We start from the raw sequence: 23,937 nt of genomic DNA, 5'->3' as shown, positions 1-23,937 counted from the left end.
TGGGGATGCCCTGTAGGGGCTATCTCACAGGGAAAAACCAGGACGGGTTCCCAAGGCAAGCGTGGAGATACCCCTTCGGGGGTCGATTCTGGCGCTATATAAGAAATGTAATAATAATAATAATAATAACTTGGAAGCTAAGGAGCCCCTCAACTATAGACCGATTTCAAGCCTCCCTTTTCCTGCAAAGGTAATTGAAAGGGTGATAAACACTGAATTATCAGTCTTTATCAATGATAATGCCATCCTGGATTCTTCCCAGTTTAGATTTCTGGCTCAACCCAGTAGAGTTGACTCTCATCACTGCTACGGAGGAGCTCAGACAGATTTTAGACAGCGGGGAGAACGCAGCTCTGATCCTCGTGGACCTATCAGCAGCCTTTGATACTGTTGATCATGGCTGCTTCAGGACCGGTTAAGTTCCATCGGTATCAAGGGCAAGGCGCTGTCCCTACTAGTTTCCTTTCTGTCAGAGTGACCTCAGGAAGTTCCTTTGGGGAACATTGCATCACCTCCTTTCACGTTGACATGTCGGGTCCCCCAGGGCTCTTCTTTGAGTCCAACGTTATTTAACCTCTATGTTACTCCTCTTGGTAAGAAGTTTGGCTTTGCTATCGTATTATACGTGGACGACACTCAGATTGTCGTCTCGGTGAGCAGCTCCGCCAGCCAGACTGCATCAAGGATCTGTGACTGTATGAGCCATATAGCAAGATGGATGACAGACAACTGTCTGAAACTGAACTCCTCCAAGGCTGAAGTCTTGCTGCTGGGGAACAATCCATCTTTTTGGACAGACAATTGGCGGCCTATTCAACTTCGCCCCTTACCTAACCCAATACACAAGGTTAAAAACCTAGTTGTCATTTTTAATACCATGTTGTCCTTCGAGGCACAAATCAATTCGGTCACTTCTGCTTGCTTTTTCATCATGAAAATATTGAGGAAAATCCTTCCTGGTATACCCTTGGATTTAAGGAAGACAGTGGTGTCAGTGTTGATCTCTTCAAGACTGGACTATTGTAACACCCTCTACTCTAGTGCTCCGAGGCATAGCATTAATAAAACAGCTCAGAATGCAGCAGTAAGAATACTGTTGGGCATTCCTAAATATGACTCAGTCTCCACAGCCCTGGCCCAGCTCCACTGGCTACCTGTGGTCAAGAGTATTACATTTAAATCATTATGTATTGCATTCAAATCTCTTAAAAATATGGGGCCCACACAACTGAAGAAAGTTCTTAAGCCATACATTCCAACTAGAGCCCTTAGATCTGCCAAACTGGGAAATGTAATTGTCTCTAGAGTTAACAAGGTTAGATGGGGGAGTAAAGAGTTTCTCAGCTACAACTGCCAGCCTATGGAACTCCTTGCCCACCTTATTGAAGAAAGAATCCAACCTCCTTAAATTTAGAAAGGGCCTAACAACATGGCTGTTTACAGCATAATTCCACCCCATTGGTCTGCTCGGACCTCTATTTATCAAAGGCAGCGCCTGGACACCCCAGGGTATTTGTTGCGCTTTACAAATTTCTCATCATCATGTCCGCTGCTATGTCAGGGGAGAACTTCTTTGGAAGTTATGGAGTAATTTACATATAAGTTTACTATTTGAGGTTTCTCTGAATCTATTTTAGCCACAACATCCTTGAATGTTTTAATGGTTTTATGTTCCTATTTTAATCTGGATTTATGATTGCTGCTATGTGTGGGGAGAGAACTCCTTTGGCTGTTCACTATGGAGTAATTTGCACATAATTTTTGCTGCTATGTTGGGTGGAGAACCTCCTTAGATACTTATTATGGAGTAATTGGCTCTTAAGTTCAGTATTTCAATACTTTATCTTTATCTATTCTCCTAACTTTTAAGATATAATGTTACTGTATTTTATGCATTGTATTGCTTCAATTTTTCGTGGCCCTCTTGAGTTCCAAATCATGAATAAAGAATTAAATTGAACTGAATTAGGAAAATAAATCATGGTTTGAGTTCCAAATGTAGATGAGTTAAGAAATATTGCTCAAGGAAAATATATTACATAGGAAATACTGGCTTTTCTTATCAAGGAAACAATTTGTCACCTATATCCTTTTCACATGTAGTGTATGGATAGAGATAGTCTCTAACCTTCACTGCCGACGACCCACTAATCTAGTTCCCTGTTATGTCTTACAGGAAGTTTACAGGCCGCAGGCTTCTACATCAGGTTGCCCCCCAATATTTGCTAAAGCAATTGTCGACTTGCGAACATATTCTGTTAACAAGTTAGGACTTTAAATATACGGTTTTGTCCATTGGTATTAAATACCACTTAGCCATATACGTTTAGCCTCCGAAAGGACGAGAACAGATCACCTTTCTCCATTATATACAACTGATTTATCTTTGCACCACGTTTGACATTAATTTCAAGGATACTTCCTAATACAGAGAGTTTAGATATATTCAGGATTGCTTTGAGTATACTCTATAGGATCCACACAGTGAGGTCTTTGTAGATGTCCCCCCTTCTCTATCGAGTAGTCAATGCTATTAGGGGAGGCTGCCTCAAACCCTTGTACAATATGGATTGGAGAAGTATATTTATGAAGTTGTACTAAATAGATCTCTCCAAAAATGCTCACTGTAGGTTTTTCTCCAATAGGACAATTTACCCTGCATGTTTCTACCATCTATGTAGAAAACAATAGTCTGTCCGCATGACATGAGATAATATCTGGTTCTTATTGTCATTAGAATCCTTTGCTTATCCATCACTAAGGTAATCCTCCATCAACTACCAGACCCTACCACTAGTCGATGTCACTTTATCTTAACTTTATTACCCTTCATCATTTGTTTTTTTTATTTATAGATTGAAATACTGTGTACATTTTCTTCATATCATTTGCCGATACACCAGCTTTGAATCGCGACGCCTCATATACTTTCTACTAAGGTCCAGCTCTCCGCTAATTAGGTAGATACATAAGATATTCAACCTTAAAAAATTCCATCTTCATAATAAAATATAAAAGATAATTTATATACATATTTCCTCCCATAGTTTTAGAAGCCTATCTGTTAGACCTGACATCATTGGCTTGAGTCTCTCCTCCATTTTTTCTGTTTGCCTCTACTGTTTTACGATGTTTTGCTGGTATATGCTTTGGGCGCCGTGTCACTGCTGATCAGTGCCATAGCGCAAGTGCTCCCGATGTTAAATTGATGTGTCTATTGTATCCATGTTTGGCTTATTTGGTTTACTGTCAGTCCCTAGTCTAGTGCACCAGGAGTGCCGGGGCTTGTAAATGCAAATGCCGCTCGTGGGCTTGCAGCACGTGTTGTGCCACCCACAGGAGCGGCCTCGTAAAAGAATGTCTACGGGTCGGTCATTGCGAGACCCACGTGCAGTCTTGTACTGTCACGCAGGCTGCGCAGGTATACCTACTTGCCAGCCCCAACCTTCCCTTACCTTCATGTTAGTCACCCCTATGGTAGGCCGTGGGCAGGGTGCGTTGTAAGTGTAAGGTAGGACAAGCCTGACCAAGTTGGCATGTCCTGATAGTGAAGTGCCGCCATCTTCGTGCTTCACTATTGCGAGGTAGCCTGCTCTCCATTGCTTAGAATGGGCCGCCGGGATTATTAATGCTATGATCCTAGCTGGCTCGGGGAGTACGGTGCAATATCGAGTTTGGTATCCCTGAACTCGGGGTTTAATTACGCATCCGTTGGTGTGGATGGTTTTTGGACTCTGGGTTCGAAAATAGTACTTTTAGAAAGTATCTATTTTCTTGTCTAACCATATCTGGTCTCTGCTGGTCTTGCGTGTGTGTGACAGGAGCTGGGTGGCTCCAAGAGGTCTGGATGAGTCAGTGTGGGATGAGTGGGACATTAAGTTGAGAGTAGGGGGAGAGTAGTTGTTGATAGCCTGCCTTGCCTGATACAATGCTGGCTCCACCTCCTGCCAAGCGACTGATGGCTCTGTACCTGCCATGGACGATCCTAGCCCCACCTCCTGCCAGGAGGGCAATAGCTCTGCTCCGGCCAGTATCAATGCTGGCTCCACCTCCTGCGGGGCGTCTGAGGACCCGGCCCGGCTCAATGAATAGGCCAGGTGCTACTGCCTAGCTCCACCCACCACAGACCCAGGATGTTGGGAAATCCCCGGCATAGACAAAGGGATCAAAGACGAAAAGGGGTATAAGAGAAGGACCCCTGAACTAGGAAATCAGATCACTTCTGACAAGGAACCCTGTAACCAAGGACAAGAAGCCTGCTGATCTAAAGGACTGCCTACCCCTTCTGCCAGTGTGCTGTTGTTGGGGGAATCCTGCAGTGCTTCTTTATTTTTGCCAAGGAACCAGGAGAGAGGAACTGTGTGTGTACTCGCACGCTTGCTAAGAAAATCTCCAAGGACTGGAAGAGTGCCAGTCTCCTGCTGAAGTCACAGGGCTAAAGGACTTCATCTGCTAAAAGTGCTATCTTGCTGGAAGTGAGAATCCAGCACCTCTGAAAGGAACAGCAATCACGACGACCGGACGCTGGGCCCGACCGACGCCAGCAGCAACGCCAGTGAGTGGGAGTACGGCTCTAGCTCCAGAGGACCTCGTGTCTGCACCGCTGCTGATCGCATCAACCGTGTGCCCTTCGACGCCATGAGCGCTGCTCACTCTGTGCAACTGCATCATCGACAACGCCTGCTGAGGCCTGATCGACACCGAAGACGCGACGCCGGAGTGCTCGACGCCGCTGATCATCGTGTGCTTCATTTTCCTAAAGGTACTGTGTTGTTGGGGGTCCGTGTGACTCCAGGCCCGACGCAGCGCTCCTCGCGGTCGACGCCGAACCTGTGGATTATCTTTGCCTCGACGTTGTGTAGCTCCCGTGTGAGTTACCCTGTTGCTAAGAACTGTGTTTCCCAGAAGAAGATTTGCTTGATACTAAAGACTTTTGTGCTAAAGAAGAAACTACCTTTGAACTATCCTTTTTCCTTCCTAAACGTATTTATTCCGATTGTGTACAGTTTTGCCGTTATTTGGTCTTGTGCTAAGCCTTATATAAAAATACTTATTTTTATAATACTACGGTGTTGTGTCCATTTGTAGTGTATTCACTGTGTTACTGTATGTGGTCATAATTGCTTAACGCACAGCCTCTGAGATAAGCCTGTACTGCTCTGCCAAGCTACCGAGGGGGTGAGCAGGGGTTATCGAAGGGTGTGATCCCCTTGCCCTGACTAGAAAAGGAGTGTCCCTATTTGTCAGAAGTGCATACCTCTGCCAACTAGAGACAGCCGGTTCTAACATTGGTGGGTCAGCGGTGGGATTTGGACTTTGCATTTATGACCCATGTACAGTGATTGGTGAGCGCTACATAGTGAAAGCAGACCATAACGCAGTCACAATCTGATTTGGAAGGATTCTATTTTTTGTTCTCCGCTTTCCTGAAGCTTGATTTTTTTTTAACACTGCCAGTTTTAACCATGAGTGACAACGGAGTCACTGCCCCTGCTATCGTTGTTGTGGAGGAGTTCGAGAGGAGTAAGCTAAAGAAATACAAGAAAGATGAGCTGAAACACTTTTGCGACCAGTTTCAAGTTCCTACCACCGGCCTCTCGAGAAAAGATGATTTTTATAAAGCATTGCAGGCCTGGTGGGAATCCAGAAATCCCTCTGATGTGGTGGTGGTACCCACAGAGGAAGGGGATGAGGAGGTGCCAGTGAATGGACCTATGCCCTCTCCCGGAAGCAGTGTTTCCTCCAAAGGTCTTTCCCCTGAAGAAAGAGAAGAAAGGGCGAAAGAGCGAGCTTACAACATGGAGATGGCAAGGCTAAAGATAAATGGGCAGTTGGAGTTAGAAAATGCAAGAGGTAGAAGGGAAGCTGATTTAGAGATCAAAAAGTTGGAGTTTGAACGAGAGAAGTTAGCTTTGGAGCGTGAAGCCAGGTTGAGGGAACTGGATATCCAAGCTAAAAAGTTAGAGTTGAATCCCTCTGGTGGCAGCATTCCATCCGAGCCTGCAGAAAGTAAGTTTTACTTCCCGAAAGATGTGATCAAAGATTACAATAAGAATGAAGATATTGGTCAATGGTTTAAAGCATATGAGTTAGCATTGTTGGCCCACCAGGTCCCTGAGAAGAATTGGGGAGCGGGGTTGTGGGGTCGCTTTGTGAAGGAGGGAAGAGATACCCTGTTAGACATGCCTGTAGCGGATAGGATGTCGTATGCTCATATGAAAGATGCTTTAATGTTGCGATATGGCTTAACCCCCGAGCAGTACAGACAAGCTTTTAGAGAATGTAAGAAGTTGCCTGGTACGACGTGGGTTGAATATGTGTCTTATTTTTGCAGAGCCATGGATGGTTGGGTAAAGGGCAGCAACGTGGAAAGTTATGAAGCTCTTTATGATTTGTTTGCTTGGGAGCACTTGTCTAATAACTGTTTTCCAGAGCTGCGCCAGCACCTGATTGATAGCAAGATATCTAACCCTAGAAAACTTGCTGAGGAGGCGGACCGCTGGGTCAGTACCAGGGTCCACAAGGGTCCAGTGGGAGACTCAGCCAAAGGTGGGCAGGGTCCCCAGCAGAAGAGTGGGGGGGACAAGGGTAAACAGAAGGAGTCTCAGAAAGGGCCCCAAAGTAATCCCCAAGGGAACCAAGGGAAGGGTTCCCAGCCTCCCCCTGAGAAGAAGTCAGGGGCCCCGACGGGTAAACCTGTTCATAGGGGCCCCCTAACCTGCTACGGTTGTGGGCAGGTGGGACACAGGTTTTATGACCCCCAGTGTCCCAAAAAGGATTCGAATGCACCGCCGCGTGCACCCCCTCGTCAGTTGGCAAGTGTAGCCTTGGGAGGGGAGGAGATGGTTGTCCATGGTGGGAGGGGTCCCGCAGAAATGTCCCTGGTCTCGCTAGGAGACATGCAAATGGTCCCTCCACCCCCTCTGCCTAGTAACACTAGTAAATATAGGCAGTGGGTGACCATTAATGGCCATAGAGTGGAAGCCCTCAGAGACACCGGAGCGAGTGTGACAGCTGTCAAGTGTCACTTGGTGTCCCGAGAGCAGGTGGTTCCCCACGCATTCTACCCCGTGATAGCTGCCGACAACTCCCAGAAAGAGTGTGAGGTGGCTCAGGTTTCCTTTGAATGGGGGGGAGTTTCAGGTACTCTTCAGGTTGCTGTGAGGCCCGCCATGCCTGTCGATTGTCTCCTGGGCAATGATTTAGAAGACTCACCTTGGGCTAAGGTGGAGAGAGCAGCGCACTTGAAGATGTTGGGTGTGCCAGAGTGGGTGTGTGCAACCACTCGTTCGATGACAGCGAGTAAGGGTGTTGATGGGGTCCCGGAGCCTGAAAGTACGGCCCAGGACCCAGCTGTAAAGGGAAGAGGCAGGAGGCGCGGGAAACCGGCCCCCGTAGTTCCCGTGGTCCAGGAGGAGGTAGACCCTGAGGGGGATGCCCTGGAGCCCACAGGGGAACAAATTGCCGAACTGGGAGATCTGCCCGAGCTGACCCATTGGCAGCAGGACGGTGGTCCCTCCAGGGAGGAATTCTGTGCGGAACAGAAGGAGTGCCCTTCTCTTGTGGGCATGAGGCAGCAGGCCTCAGCCCAATCCTCAGGTGATCAGTCAGGGTCACATTTTGTGTACTGGGAGAACGACCTCCTGTATAGCGAGCCTAAGGCTGCTGAACCTGGGTCAGCCCGTGTGCTGGTGGTCCCCCAGCGCTTCAGAGCCTTCCTACTGGGTTTGGCTCATGACGTACCGTTAGCTGGACATCTGGGGCAGGACAAGACCTATGACAGGCTTGTCACCCATTTTTATTGGCCTCAGATGCGTAGGGATGTAGACATCCATTGTAAGACTTGTCGCACTTGCCAGGCAAGTGGGAAAAGCGGAAGGAAGCAGAAGGCTCCCCTCCAACCTTTTCCAGTGGTCAGCACCCCCTTTGACCGGGTGGGTATTGACATTGTTGGGCCCCTGGACCCCAAGACAGCCCTGGGCAACAGGTTCATCCTGGTCTTGGTGGACCATGCCACAAGGTACCCAGAAGCCATCCCTCTCAGAACAGTGACGGCCCCCGTGGTGGGACGGGCACTAATGGGTGTTTTCTCCCGAATGGGGTTCCCCAGAGAGGTGGTGTCCGACCGAGGCACCAACTTCATTTCGAACTATATGAAGTCTCTGTGGAAGGAGTGTGGGGTAACCTACAGGTTCACCACTCCTTACCACCCTCAAGGAAATGGGCTGGTTGAGAGATTCAACCGGACCCTGAAAGGCATGATTATGGGTCTTGAAGAACCAATGAGGCGGAAATGGGACGTCCTCTTGCCATGCCTGTTGTTTGCTTACCGTGAGGTGCCGCAGAAGTCTCTAGGGTTCAGCCCCTTTGAGCTCTTATACGGTCACCCGGAAAGATTACCTCTGAGTCTGGTCAAGGAAGGCTGGGAGCAATCTCCCAGGAAACCTCCCCAGGATGTATACAGCTACATGCTGGCCTTTCGGAACCAGACTCGGCGCTTCAGAGAACTTGCTCAGGCAAATCTGGAGGCCAGCCAGGAGGAGATGAAGCGTTGGTACGACCGGAATGCCACTCTGGTAGAGCTTCAGCCTGGTCAGGAAGTGTGGGTCATGTCCCCTGTGGAACCTTGTGCGCTCAAGGACAGGTGGACTGGACCGTTTAAGGTTGTGGAGAAGAAGAGCGATGTCACCTACTTGGTGGACTTGAAATCTCCCAGGAACCCCTTGCGGGTCGTGCATGTCAACCGTTTGAAGCCCCACTTAGAAAGGTCCGAAGTGGGCATGCTCCTAGCTACAGATGATGGAACGGAGGAGGAGAGTGAGCCTCTTCCTGACCTCCTGTGTGCTAAAGAGCAAGACGGGTCGGTGGATGGTGTGGTCCTCTCTGACACACTGACCCTTGAACAGAAACAGGATTGTCGCCAACTGTTGGGACAATTCCCGGATCTGTTTTCCTTGGTTCCGGGTGTCACGCATTGGTGTGTCCATGACGTTGACACCGGAGACAGCCCTCCTGTGAAGCACAAGGCTTACAGGGTGACTGACAAGGTCCGAGCGTACATTAAGGAGGAGGTCTCTAAAATGTTCGCGTTAGGGGTGATTGAGTCCTCTAGCAGTCCTTGGGCCAGCCCAGTGGTCTTGGTCCCGAAGGCTGCGGCGCCTGGTGCTTCACCAGAACTCCGGTTCTGCGTGGATTACCGAGGACTCAATTCGGTCACGAAGACTGACGCGCACCCCAGCCCCAGAGCTGATGAGCTCATCGATCGGTTGGGGGCTGCCCGGTACCTTAGTACGTTTGATTTAACGTCTGGGTACTGGCAGATCGCCTTGACTGATGGGGCAAAAGAGAGGTCAGCATTCTCCACACCAGATGGGCTATACCAGTTCCGGGTGATGCCCTTTGGGATGAACAATGCCCCTGCCACCTTCCAGAGGTTGGTCAACCAGGTCTTGGCTGGACTGGAGGACTTCAGTGCCGCCTACCTGGACGACATCGCAGTGTTCAGCGCCAGCTGGGAGGAACACTTGCGCCACCTCCAGGAAGTGTTGTTGGCCCTGCGCGGAGCAGGCCTCACCATCAAAGCCAGTAAGTGCCAGATTGGGCAGGGTTCTGTGGTGTACTTGGGGCACCAAGTAGGGAGCGGCAAGGTTGCCCCCCTGCAACCCAAGATTGATACCATCCTGGCTTGGGCACCGCCCAAAACCCAAACGCAGGTGAGAGCCTTCTTAGGACTCACGGGTTATTACAGGAGGTTTGTCAAGGATTACGGCAACATCGTGCACCCCTTGACTTCGCTGACTTCCAGGAAGCAGCCACGAAACGTGATCTGGACTGATGCCTGTCAAACGGCCTTTGACACCCTGAAAGCTGCAATGTGCACAGCACCTATACTCCAGGAACCCGACTTTTCGAGAGAATTCATTGTTCAGACGGACGCTTCAGAGCATGGCGTGGGGGCTGTTCTAGCTCAGGTGAATGAAGAGGGCCGAGACTTGCCTGTAGCCTTCATCAGTAGGAGGTTACTTCCCAGGGAAACAAGGTGGAGTGCGATAGAGAGAGAAGCATTTGCTGTGGTCTGGGCGCTGAAGAAGCTAAGACCCTACCTGTTTGGGACTCACTTCCGGGTTCAGACAGACCACAGGCCCCTCAGATGGTTGATGCACATGAGGGGTGAAAATCTGAAACTGTTGAGGTGGTCCATTTCTCTACAGGGGATGGACTTTACGGTGGAACACCGCCCTGGTACAGAGCACGCCAATGCTGATGGTCTGTCCAGATTTTTCCGCCTTAGTGATGAGGACTCCCTAGGTTAAGGGTAGTTCTCCCCACATTTCAGCTGGAGGGGACACGTGTTAGACCTGACATCATTGGCTTGAGTCTCTCCTCCATTTTTTCTGTTTGCCTCTACTGTTTTACGATGTTTTGCTGGTATATGCTTTGGGCGCCGTGTCACTGCTGATCAGTGCCATAGCGCAAGTGCTCCCGATGTTAAATTGATGTGTCTATTGTATCCATGTTTGGCTTATTTGGTTTACTGTCAGTCCCTAGTCTAGTGCACCAGGAGTGCCGGGGCTTGTAAATGCAAATGCCGCTCGTGGGCTTGCAGCACGTGTTGTGCCACCCACAGGAGCGGCCTCGTAAAAGAATGTCTACGGGTCGGTCATTGCGAGACCCACGTGCAGTCTTGTACTGTCACGCAGGCTGCGCAGGTATACCTACTTGCCAGCCCCAACCTTCCCTTACCTTCATGTTAGTCACCCCTATGGTAGGCCGTGGGCAGGGTGCGTTGTAAGTGTAAGGTAGGACAAGCCTGACCAAGTTGGCATGTCCTGATAGTGAAGTGCCGCCATCTTCGTGCTTCACTATTGCGAGGTAGCCTGCTCTCCATTGCTTAGAATGGGCCGCCGGGATTATTAATGCTATGATCCTAGCTGGCTCGGGGAGTACGGTGCAATATCGAGTTTGGTATCCCTGAACTCGGGGTTTAATTACGCATCCGTTGGTGTGGATGGTTTTTGGACTCTGGGTTCGAAAATAGTACTTTTAGAAAGTATCTATTTTCTTGTCTAACCATATCTGGTCTCTGCTGGTCTTGTGTGTGTGTGACAGGAGCTGGGTGGCTCCAAGAGGTCTGGATGAGTCAGTGTGGGATGAGTGGGACATTAAGTTGAGAGTAGGGGGAGAGTAGTTGTTGATAGCCTGCCTTGCCTGATACAATGCTGGCTCCACCTCCTGCCAAGCGACTGATGGCTCTGTACCTGCCATGGACGATCCTAGCCCCACCTCCTGCCAGGAGGGCGATAGCTCTGCTCCGGCCAGTATCAATGCTGGCTCCACCTCCTGCGGGGCGTCTGAGGACCCGAATAGGCCAGGTGCTACTGCCTAGCTCCACCCACCACAGACCCAGGATGTTGGGAAATCCCCGGCATAGACAAAGGGATCAAAGACGAAAAGGGGTATAAGAGAAGGACCCCTGAACTAGGAAATCAGATCACTTCTGACAAGGAACCCTGTAACCAAGGACAAGAAGCCTGCTGATCTAAAGGACTGCCTACCCCTTCTGCCAGTGTGCTGGTGTTGGGGGAATCCTGCAGTGCTTCTTTATTTTTGCCAAGGAACCAGGAGAGAGGAACTGTGTGTGTACTCTCACGCTTGCTAAGAAAATCTCCAAGGACTGGAAGAGTGCCAGTCTCCTGCTGAAGTCACAGGGCTAAAGGACTTCATCTGCTAAAAGTGCTATCTTGCTGGAAGTGAGAATCCAGCACCTCTGAAAGGAACAGCAATCACGACGACCGGACGCTGGGCCCGACCGACGCCAGCAGCAACGCCAGTGAGTGGGAGTACGGCTCTAGCTCCAGAGGACCTCGTGTCTGCACCGCTGCTGATCGCATCAACCGTGTGCCCTTCGACGCCGTGAGGGCTGCTCACTCTGTGCAACTGCATCATCGACAACGCCTGCTGAGGCCTGATCGACACCGAAGACGCGACGCCGGAGTGCTCGACGCCGCTGATCATCGTGTGCTTCATTTTCCTAAAGGTACTGTGTTGTTGGGGGTCCGTGTGACTCCAGGCCCGACGCAGCGCTCCTCGCGGTCGACGCCGAACCTGTGGATTATCTTTGCCTCGACGTTGTGTAGCTCCCGTGTGAGTTACCCTGTTGCTAAGAACTGTGTTTCCCAGAAGAAGATTTGCTTGATACTAAAGACTTTTGTGCTAAAGAAGAAACTACCTTTGAACTATCCTTTTTCCTTCCTAAACGTATTTATTCCGATTGTGTACAGTTTTGCCGTTATTTGGTCTTGTGCTAAGCCTTATATAAAAATACTTATTTTTATAATACTACGGTGTCGTGTCCATTTGTAGTGTATTCACTGTGTTACTGTATGTGGTCATAATTGCTTAACGCACAGCCTCTGAGATAAGCCTGTACTGCTCTGCCAAGCTACCGAGGGGGTGAGCAGGGGTTATCGAAGGGTGTGATCCCCTTGCCCTGACTAGAAAAGGAGTGTCCCTATTTGTCAGAAGTGCATACCTCTGCCAACTAGAGACAGCCGGTTCTAACACTATCCAACTGTGACAGTGTCCACCTTTTGTTCCAAGCGATTCCGAGCAGAACGTCAGGTAGTTTCTTAAAAACAATCTCTTTTGGCACTTATGGGTCTCCTCCTTCTATCCCAGCGACTTTGGGCCATTTGGGTGTTTCCCATCTATACCCTCTATTCTGTAGTTATCTTCTATGTGACAAGTTCTATTATGGAATTTTGGTTGTGAAATGCCCACAGACCATTGTATAGTCCTTTCCAGGTCAGTTTCATCAGGCATTTGGTTGCTATGTATCTTTTTTTTTTAATATAACTCTTTACCGTTTGAGAACAATGTACAGTCTTTTGTAATTAATTATAACTAAAGCTGTGATACCAGTCTGTTAAAATCTAGAAGGCATTCCCTTTTACTATATAGAATTGTGTCTAGTCAACCAAATGTAATGGCTTATGTATATATTGTAAGATTAATCATACACAGGGTATTGTTTTTTAATTGTGGGACACGTGGCTTTTCTTCATCTTTTTCCTGATGAAGGCGTGACATATGCCGAAACGCGCTTCGAAAAATGAAAAGCAGAAATATTATTTCGATCTTGCCACAGTATTAGAAAATTGCTTGTTTTTATAAACAATATATTGTGTTTTTTATATATGCATGTGAAATTCATTGTGTATTTACATTATGTGTTTTTAATGATATGAATAAGTTCTAATGAATAAAACCGTACAATTCTTTTTTACATTTATTGTTTAGTTTATTATATACATATTATTAGCCTTACATTGACTAATTTGGACACAAATGTGATATTAATTTTATGCACTATTAATTGTCTAGGAGTTTTGTTTACACACCAGCTCCACTGGCTACATGTGGCCAAGAGTATTAAATTTAAATCATTATGTATTGCTTTCAAATCTCTTAACAATATGGGGCCCACACAACTGAAGAATGTTTTTAAGCCATACATTCCAACTAGATCCCTTAGACCTGCCGAACTGAGAAATGTAATTGTCTCAAGAGTTAACAAGGTTAGATGGGGGAGGAAAAAGTTTCTCGGCTACAACTGCCAGCCTATGGAACTCCTTGCCCACCTTATTGAAGAAAGAATCCAACCTCCTTAAATTTAGAAAGGACCTAAAAACATGGCTGTTTACAGCATAATTCCACCCCATTGTTCTGCTCGGACCTCTATTTATCAAAGGCAGCGCCTAGACACCCCAGGGTATTTGTTGCGCTTTACAAATTTCTCATCATCATGTCTGCTGCTATGTCAGGGTTGAACTTCTTTGGAAGTTATGGAGTAATTTACATATAAGTTTACTATTTGAGGTTTCTCTGAATCGATTTTGGCCACAACATCCTTGAATGTTTTAATAGTTTTATGTTCCTATTCAACATAATTTCTGCTGCTATGTTGGGTGGAGAACCTCCTTAGATATTTATTACGGAGTCATTTGCTCTTAAGTTCAGTATTTCAGAACTTTCTCTTTATCTATTCTCCTAACTTTTAAGATATAATGTTACTGTATTTTATGCATTGTATTGCTTCAATTTTTTCGTGGACCTCTTGAGTTCCAAATCATGAATAAAGAATTGAATAGAACTGAATTAGGAAAATTAATCATGGTTTGAGTTCCAAATGTAGATGAGTTAAGAAATATTGCTCAAGGAAAATATAGTACAAAGGAAATACTGGCTTTTCCTATCGAGGAAACAATTTGTCACCCATATCCTTTTCACATGTTGTGTATGGATAGAGATAGTCTCTAACCTTCACATACATTCTTGGATTCAAGCCATGAGACCATTAGTATATAAAAAGTTCTCTGCATTAACCACCTCAGGTACGTTACCAGGCAAAACGCAGCAGCCACTTAAGTACAAATGCATAGCATGCAAACTCCTTTTATTTGGTTGCAGATTAACTTTGTTACATATCCCCCGCTTGCCTTTGCACAAGTGCAAACATGTCATGGAGACAACTTTCGCAGATGTGCCCAGCCTAATATAAGTAAATGAATGAAAACATAAAAAAATATATTAAAACATGTCCTTACTTGGATAGAGGAGGGATGGCGATGGAGCGAAGAGATTTGACTTCACCTGTTAAAGTTAAGAACATATTTTAGACTTCGAATTAAAAGCCACAGTAAAATGCATTCTGCTGGGCATACTGAAGAACACTACATTGAACATTCAAAATGCATGCAGGTTTCAAATTAGGGAAATATGGTTGTTGCTGTCTTTATCTGGAATGTAGGATCTTGTTGAAAACTGAGCAGCCTAGTTACTGGTGCCTTGCTCAGTAGGCCTCAAAGTTTGCAGAAGAAAGTGTTGTGTTGGTGGACAGGTAAGAGCGCAGTGCTCACATCCATCTTAAGCTCAGTTGTCAAAAGAATACAGGCTAAGGCCTTGCGCCGGTCCGTTCTGCAATCCACTGTCTTGCTCTTAAATTTCCCAATGACCACGTTAGCACTTCCTTATAAGAAATCAAGCACCCAGGCAACACATACACACTGGCAAAGTATCAGACAACAAATTAATAATAATAAGTAGTGAGTAATAAAGCACTGAAATTAGCACAGAAATTTCAATTTAATAAGTTGTATAAAAACATCATGAAAAAATTAATTGACATATTAATTTAAAAGACAATATAAAAGAGTTCTTTCAGTTAATATATAGCAAATACATATTGTTTGTTTATATAGTCGAGTGATACAATAAAGAGATGGTTCCATCTACGCGTTTCGACACATCGAAAGTGTCTTCCTCAGGACACTACCATCTTGTTACATATATCGTATTTTCGGATAATGTGGAAAAGATTAGTCCAGGTAGGTACGGTCAAAGACTCGACAGAGGTTTTCTTTATCTGAGGTACAGCTGGTCCATAGTATAAGTGCTCCTTATGTTGTTAGAATTCCTTATGTTGGACAATAATGTCTGTATGGAGTAATACAGAATACTTGTGGAATAATTGCGTAAACTCTGACCACTCTCCTTGTACGGACAATAATGTCAGTGTTTATGCGTGGTGGGTAAGAATAAGCTTAGAGGCTTTTTCATATGCTGAATTAGAAGCCGCGTTGTAAATCAGTGCAGCGTAGCTAGATCCAGGGCGGGTAGAATTATCCTCTCGCTAAAGATAAAAAACTGTTTTGGAAGCTGCGTTGTTGAAAAAAGCGGCGTAATCTAACGTTCGGTCTATTATAAAATCAGTCACGTTTGATGTTGCCAAGTCGATTCATTCATATATATCGCACTGTGAGTACTGGTCGGTTGTAATTCAAAAACTGAGATAAAAGTGTAGCACAGCTCTGCTGCCGATTGAATACTAGATGGTTTGGATATAGTTTTCCAAATGTGTTATGGAAAATTTTGAAATGTCGGTAATCTGTTTTGAAAAAAACGTGTGGCTGATCGAAGCAGCGTGGACTGGCGTCTGTTACCTCATACAGAGAGTTAGCACTTCCTCCTTTTCTGTCAACTACAGATACGTTAAGTCAAGGGTCTGCCCCTGCAGGTTAACATCCACGTTTGTGAAGGATTTACATTTCTTGAGGATTGATAAAGAGGACTACTGGAAATCTACAACAATCGTTATGGAGGGCTATGAATACCTAGCTCTAGATCTCATGAACCATTTTAGCCCTTTGGCGCAGTATCTGCAATGCTAACTATTCAAATTGTAAGCTGCTTAACAAATGGATCAATCGCTGAAACTGGATAACTACAGACAATTAGTGTCTTTTCCTCTTCACGACACGCCAAAAAATTGCACAAATTGGAAAAAAGAAAGTAGAGGTCTTTAATGTGTCTGTTCACTCCTATCACATTCTCGCACATTTTCTGTTTATGGATCAGACGTTCAGCTGGTCTCTTTCCTGAAGCACTATTTATGTTACAAAAATGTCAGAGAAAGCTTTTTTGAATTTTTTAGGAGCACGAATTTCATTGAAAAATTCACCATGAAATACTTACACCAATATGTGCTGAGACATGATGCACGGTGATAATGAATAAACGTGTTTGTGGAGAAGGAAGAGGTGAATTGAAATACCACTTGCCTCTAGTTTAACGAAGTCAGCACACTGCCAAAACTGTTACTAAAACATTACCTGGAACCACGCCGGAATGCTGATGAGGTGCTTGAGTGCGCAGTCTTTTTAACCAGGGGTCTCTCATGTTCCAGCACTGTTTACACTACAATAAAAGTAATGTATGAGAATCTGCTTTGAAATTAATTTGTAGCAGTTAATATCAGTTAAAAGATAAATGTTGAACCTGGCAAAGATACTGGTTTTACACGTATAAAAAGTAGTATTATGCCAACAAAATCGTGGCTCATGATATTTACTTTGTTTGGGCAACCATAACTCAATTGACGGAAGTTTCCTACATCGAAATTTCGGTATTCACTCAAGAAAAAAATATATTAATGTGCAAAGAGGAATCAATACTTTACCTTAATCACGGGAGGCATATTTGGTGATTATATCATATTTAATTTACGTTCTAAAGCTGACCAACACAGCAGATTTCCTAACCGGGCATGGGTTCCATGCAGAAAATTGTTTCTCAGCAGAGTAGATTGTGACACTAGTAAATTCACACAATTAAACTGATTCTTTCAAATGCTGCAAAGATATGCACTAATAAACGTGCTAAGCACTCAGGTAATCCTGGCTAGGTTAATTTAGACTTTACTCTCATCAGGTATGACTTGCAAACAGTGATAGGTGATCAAGGAAACCAAACTGTCAGCCACCAAGAGAACACATGTACTGCCCAAGAGGAAACCACAGCCATTTGCCCCCCCACCAAGTTGAAGTACTGCACAACTGTTGAACTAAAGGGCCTGAGAAAAAGTTCCACGAGGACTCATAAGAATTACCATAGTAGTATGCTCCCTTACTACACTCAAAATGTGGAGAATATGAGATTCTCCAAGGTAATTAGGTGGAAACACGTGGTTAATGCACTTGAAAAACATGAGGCTAAATGTTATGGCAAATTGGAACCTCAAGTGCTTGTTCTAGAGTTCGGAAGGTCCATGATAGGGCAATACAGATTATTATTGTGAAAGATCCTCAGCAGGAATCAGCACACCAGCAGACAAAGAGTGCAATAACACATGTTAAAGTGAAAGGAGACCAAATAGTTTATGTTGTGGGAAAATAACTAACTCAAAAAGCAATATACAATCAAAGAAGACATATGATAGGTTGGCCAAAAAGTGGAGGGGGAAGGTGTTTAATTTGTCAGGACTCCACATATGCCGGAATTATGGCAGTGTTAGTTCCCCGGCTGAGGTCCTATCTAGAGGTCCTATTTAAATAGAGTAGGTAGTGTTGAATTTTTATCACTAGTAAATTACCACGAATGGTCCTCTGAACAGTAGTTGAGTCTGCTGGGTCAATTTAAGTGCACCTATTGTAGGGCGGAACATATAGGAGAGATATGATAATTATAGGGAGATGGGGCGGAGGGTTCATTGGGCGGTCAATATTCCCAAGGACAGGTCAACTTACATGAACCGGACACAGCTATGTACTTGCATATTCTTAAACAAAGTGATTTATAATAAAAGGATCCAGAGGTACAAAACATGGATGACAGGAAATATTAATTTTACTTTACTCTGCTTTAACCAAAAGTTCTCTTTATCTTGCAGGGCAGAAGATGCTGTATGATTTCAGAAAATCGAAAATGCATGAATTAGATGTATCTTAGGTGGCCCTACCCGCCTCGTCTATTATTACTGGACTTATTTCCACCTGTGTGTCCCATGTGGGATCTTTAAGGTCAGAGAGCATGGCTGCCCATGCCTGTAGGTCATCCCCCAGTCTGTTATTCCTAGGGACATGCTTCAGATGAATCTCTTCAGTTGTCGCCCATTCCATTCAGTAAAGTCTCTAAGGTAGTCTGTGTGTTTCGTGTGATCCGAGCTCAGCCACTGAACCGCAATTCGGCACTTAGAAAGCAAGAGACAGAGTAGGATAAGTTTTCTATTGAGTTTCTTCCAGGAGGGAGAAGGGATTAGGACCAATAATATTTGTTTCATTTTGAGTGGAATGCTCCACCGGATGGCTCTATTGACTTCGTTCACAATAGCCTTCCAGTAGGGCATCAGGGAGGGGCAGGACCAGACCATCTGTATAAAATTTGCCTCCTTTTGCCCGCAGCCTGGGCAATTATCACTACCTGTGTGTAGATTGAATGCAGGCTTTTAGGGGAGAGATAGGTTTGATGAGTATAATTATATTGTATTAATTAAAATCTAGCAATGGGGCTAACTAATTGTACGCCTTCATGAACGTTTATTCAGTCTTTCGAGGACATGAAGTCATCCATTGTTTCCTCCTATTTGGCCTGAATTGGAAGTGTGGGATTGGGGATATCTGCCCTGAGGGCAATGTACATGTTAGATATTAATCTTCACCCCGTGCCATGTTTAACATTGTCACTAGGGTGTCAGAAAGATTCAATGCATCTGGAAATGACAGCCAAACGTCCCGGGCAGTCTCCGAGATCTTGGCGTAATGCAGGAATTGGCCCTTTTGAGGCAAAGGATATTGCAGCGCCATCATGTGTAATGTATCGTCCTGCAGGATAAACGTCTGCTAGAGAGTTACAGCCTCCATCTTTCCATTTTTGGACAGACATGAGTTCTGCTTTTTTTTAAATGGTTGGAGGGACGATATTGACATATCCTGGGTGTACGGTGCTCTAAACAGTACCCTCGTAACTGCTTCCTCCCAAACCTTGCAGACCAAGCGCACTGGGAATGGCATGCTTGGTAGCATCCTTGAAACCCCATCAAAAGAAAGGGAAGAGGTTTGTCCCCATATGAGTCCTGAAGCAGTTTTTCCCCCAATTATACCCTGGGTTTAACCAGGGAACTGTGTGCTGGAGATGCACAGCCTCATAGTTCAGTAGGTAGGGGGATCTCAAGACCCCAGGTACGTTTGAGAGTAGGGAAACCGACACGTTTCCATTTGTTGGCCCAAAGGAGTTCCACCGTAAGACTGTCAAGGGTTTTTAAGTAGTGTTGGTGATTACAAATCTACCCATTAAGGAGAGTGGGGGTTCTTTCCAAAAACGAAAAGAGGACCGCAGACCTTAGATTACTCTCCTGAGGTTCAGATCTAAGAAGAATTAGGGGTATGGGCCAGCCTGATCCCCATGTATTTCACACTTTCAGATTCCCAAGGATGTCCCGTCACAGGAAGTGCTCCCAATGGTATATTTGTCAGGTGATACAGTGGGAACAGAGTAGATTTTGTGCGATTAACTTTGAGGCCAGACAGCTTGCTATATTCACGCATTGACTCAAGAAGTATCGGAAGAGAGTATTCTGGCTGGGTCAAAAATACCAGGTAATTATCAGCGTGGAGGGAAACCACATGGGTGTTCCCTCTCGTTGTGAGCCCCGTGGGGTACAGAACTGCGCAAACTCTTTACTCTATTGATTCCATTGTGACCGTGAACATCTTTACCTCCCTCCCGACCCTTACTCTGGCGCTGGAGATAAATATAGTAGTTGGATCCAATGAATGAAGTTGGGGCCAATGCCCATCTTCTTAAGTACCTGCCACAAACAGGATCAGTCTAAGGAATCAGATGTCTTCTCAATGTCTAAGAGGGCTAAGGCAACAGGGGTCTGTTGCACCTGAGGGGCATGGAATAGAAGTGAAAGAAGCTTACTGTTATAGAGGGTAGTCTGCTGAGGTATAAACCCCGACTGATCTGGGTGGAATAGGGTTGGAAGATGAGGGAGCAAGCATGTCGCAAGAATTGTACTAAAGATTTTGACATCAACATTCAATAACGATACTGGGCGATAGGCAGAAGCCTCCAAGAGGGTCTTTATCCAGCATTTGTATCATTATTATTAGAACTTCTCGCATTGTATTTGAGTGGATTTCCCACTAGAGGGCCTCCCAATATAAAACTAATAGTGTATTGGCCACTTGGTCCGCATACCAGGGATAACATTCAGCGGAAAGCCCATCATTACCAGTGGTCTTGGCCAGTTTCATATTTCTATTCGCAGCAAGGTTTTCTTCCTGGGCAGTGGGGATATCTAGATGCATAGCATCAGTGGGATCTAATAATGGCAGTAATATATCAGCCAGGTAATCTCTTACTCCAGCCACCGATTAACCGATTTTAACCTAGAGAGGCCGGTACCAACCCTCTCCCTAAGGGATTCCCACGAAATAAGGGTTCCTTCCACAAACAGATCCCCCCAAACTTCCACCCCAGCTTCCCTAAGGGGCAGAGTTAATCTATCTTTAAGCCATCCTGGGCCTCCTGGTGTATCCCACAATGGAGCCATGCTGGAAAAATATCCTAATGCTACAGTGCTTCTCAACTTAGCCCAAGTTGTAGCTAGACCCTGTAAAACCTTAAGTTTGATTTTTTTGAAGAATTTTGAATCTCCAAATTTAAACAAAAAGCCCTCCTGTGATAACATGGCTCCAGTGAGCATAGCTTGAAACATACACCCTGCCCCAACATTAGTAGGGATGTTCAGTAGCATGCGTAAATGGGAGAATTGAAAACCCCATTCATACAACTGAAGATCCGGAGCAGCTAGGCCTCCCTTCTCTCTACGCCACCTTAACTTCTTCCAGGCGATCCTGGGTGCGTGGTAAGCCCTAAAGAATGAGTTAATATCGCTCTGTAGCTTAAGCAGTGGCACAGTCTCAAAGTGGAGGGGTATAGTGTTAAAAAGAAACGTAATTCTAGGCAGGATTGACATTTTTACCAGATTTACTCTACCCAAAACAGACAGGGGTAATAATGACCAGGCACGCATAAGTTTCCTGCACTCCTTCGCCACAGCTGTGAGATTGTTTTCAACTATTTTGGAGATATCTTGTAAGACGTTAATTCCAAGATACCTCATCTTAGGGCTAAGCTGTACTTTCGATTGAATCTCCCCCATATTCCAAGCCATGATTTTCTGTTTTAGATGCATTGATCTCATACCCAGAGACCTCTCCAAAATCTTGGGCCAACTTAAAAACCAAGGGGAGGGTTGTATGCAATTCAGAGGAGAAAATCAAAATATCATCTGTGTAGAGGGCTACCTTCCTCTCCCACTCTCCATACCTAAAAGGCTTGATGTTAAGATCATCCCGCAGTAGTTGGGCAAAAGGTTCGATGTATAGATTACATAGGAGAGGAGACGCGTGCCCCTCGTAATTTTCAGCGGGTATGATAGGGTGCCATTCACCAGGAGACAAGCAGGAGGATTTTGATTTAACAACCCTTTTCCTAGACAGAATTTTTCTACGATATTAAACTTATCCAAGACCTCCAACAGGTACAACCAATTAACCCTGTCGAAGGCCTTGGTAGCATCAAGGGTCAGAACGGCCAAAGGGAGTGATTTGGCGGAAGCGACATCAATACCGCCAATGAAATCATATGTCAAGTCACTTTGTTGCCGACCCTTCACAAAGCCTCTCTGGTCCTGGTGCAAGATGTCACCTGCCACCAGCCCCAGTCTTTTGGCCATAATGGAAGAAAACAGTTTATAATCGGCATTAAGTATAGATATTGGTCTATAGGACCCGCAATTGGAGGCAGCCTTGCCAGGTTTAAGAATCAAGGTTATAGATGCATTGTCCCATGAGACTGGGGGGGCTACTCCCTCCTGAAGTATTTGATTAAAAAGAACAGTCAAAACAGGACCAATTTCCCTAGCCATGACCCTCCAGCTCCAGCCAAACTGCTGAATGATCCGATAGATGAGAAGGAAGATATAAGATGTTTTTAACTATACATTTCAATGCCTGGCTAACGAAAATAAAATCAATCCTTGACTGATGCCTGTATTTGTAATTGCAAAATGAAAATCCTAAATTTTGCCCTGACCTTAACCTCCAAATATCAAAATAGGAAAATTGCTTCATAGCATCCAACAAAAAGGTCCTAGTTTTAGAAGGGACTAAAGCACGACTATTGGATGATTTATCAAGATAGGGGTCTAAAACTGTATTAAAGTCACCCGCCAAAATAACTGGTTCTGGAAACAATAATAAGTGAGAAAAAATAGATTTAAGGACAGAAGGGTTGTCCTGATTTGGGCCATAATATCCCACAATGGAAATCTGAGCACCGGAAATATCAACAGTCACTATGACCCATCTGCCACCTGGGTCCACTAGTTTTAAAATAAGGTGAGCCTTAACCGATCTCTTAAGGAGTATCGCAACCCCCCTGATGTTCATAGTCTGAGTTGTGGAGACTTTAAAGTCTATCCATTTATTATTCGGAGCCAGTAAAAGCATCTCTGATTCCAATAAATGTGTCGCCTGAAGCACAATGACCTGCGCACTAGAATCTCGGAGATATTGCAAAATCTTATCCTTTCTGGGTCTAGTGCGCAGGCCATTGACGTTCCAGGAGAGTACCTGCAAACTACTCATAGAAAGAATAGCCTCTCTCACATCGTGCACACTGGCTCAAAGCCCCCATAGACATATCAAATCTAACATTGATTGTAAAATAGGTGTATTTGTAGAAAGAATTGTTTAGGAGAGAGCGAGGATTTTTTTTAAAAAAATGTTACCCTGCAAAACCCACCCCTGTGCCCTACACCCAACCCTGCCCCCCCCCCCCCCCTGGGGAACCCTTGCCCCAACTATCCGGCTAAGTCCAGTGAGTTGCACCCTGTAGGCTCCCGATAACCCCTACTCCTAAAAAGCAAGAAAAATAGATAGAAGAAGAAGAAATGCCAGATTTAAAAGTGAAAAATGTATTTATTTTTAATTTATCGGATGGCAATTACAGGCCTGCTCTTAAACCCCCATTTTTTTTTCCTCTTGATTTCAAAGAGTTAATATGTGAGAAAAAAACGCAGAGTGACATAAGAGCAAAAAGAGTAGTAGAGTTACCAACAACTAAACCAGAGCCTAAACTAAACTTAGGTCAACCCTGACAGGCCTTCCTCTCTACCTAGGTCTGACAAGGCCGACAGTAACTCATCACCAGCCAACACAGATCTAACATTGTACATTTTGTTGTTATACATAATTTTAAGGGCAGCTGGAAACTTAAGCTGTGCAACCGCCCCAAGCTTCCTAAAGGCCTCCAATCTCCTGCCCAGCTCCCACTATCTGTCCAGGGTTGCCCTGGACAGGTCTGATCTTATCTGAAAAGGGAAACCTTTAGCGCTCAGAGTCTTATGTTTTAATGCCTGATCAAGAATCTGGTCTTTTAAAGAATATGTGTGGAAGTTGACAAGGATCTTCCTAGTTTAGACCTCTGTGGATTCCTTCTAAAAGGATCCCTATGTATTCTTTGGATGTCCGTTCCCAGGTCTTCTATGGATTGATCCAGATTTAGCGCTTCTTTTAGGAGGGTAATTAC

The 23,937-nt window shown here is 45.3% G+C and overlaps 1 protein-coding gene across 2 annotated transcripts in view; it reads right to left on the bottom strand.

Annotated features, from left to right (window-relative positions):
- The window catches only part of GFM2 (GTP dependent ribosome recycling factor mitochondrial 2), a 336,627-nt gene that overhangs the window by 254,645 nt on the left and 58,045 nt on the right, over window positions 1-23,937 (bottom strand). For both annotated transcript variants that reach the window (XM_086960777.1, XM_086960778.1), the window contains 2 exons: window positions 16,671-16,755; window positions 14,607-14,652 (listed from right to left, as the gene is read on the bottom strand). In XM_086960777.1, coding sequence (XP_086816903.1) covers window positions 14,607-14,652; window positions 16,671-16,755 — 131 coding nt within the window. The remainder of the gene's footprint in view (window positions 1-14,606; window positions 14,653-16,670; window positions 16,756-23,937) is intronic.

The sequence above is a fragment of the Lissotriton vulgaris genome, chromosome 3_1 (genome assembly GCF_964263255.1).
Source record: "Lissotriton vulgaris chromosome 3_1, aLisVul1.2, whole genome shotgun sequence".
NCBI lineage: Eukaryota > Metazoa > Chordata > Amphibia > Caudata > Salamandridae > Lissotriton > Lissotriton vulgaris.
This window is presented reverse-complemented; position numbering and strand designations above follow the sequence as displayed.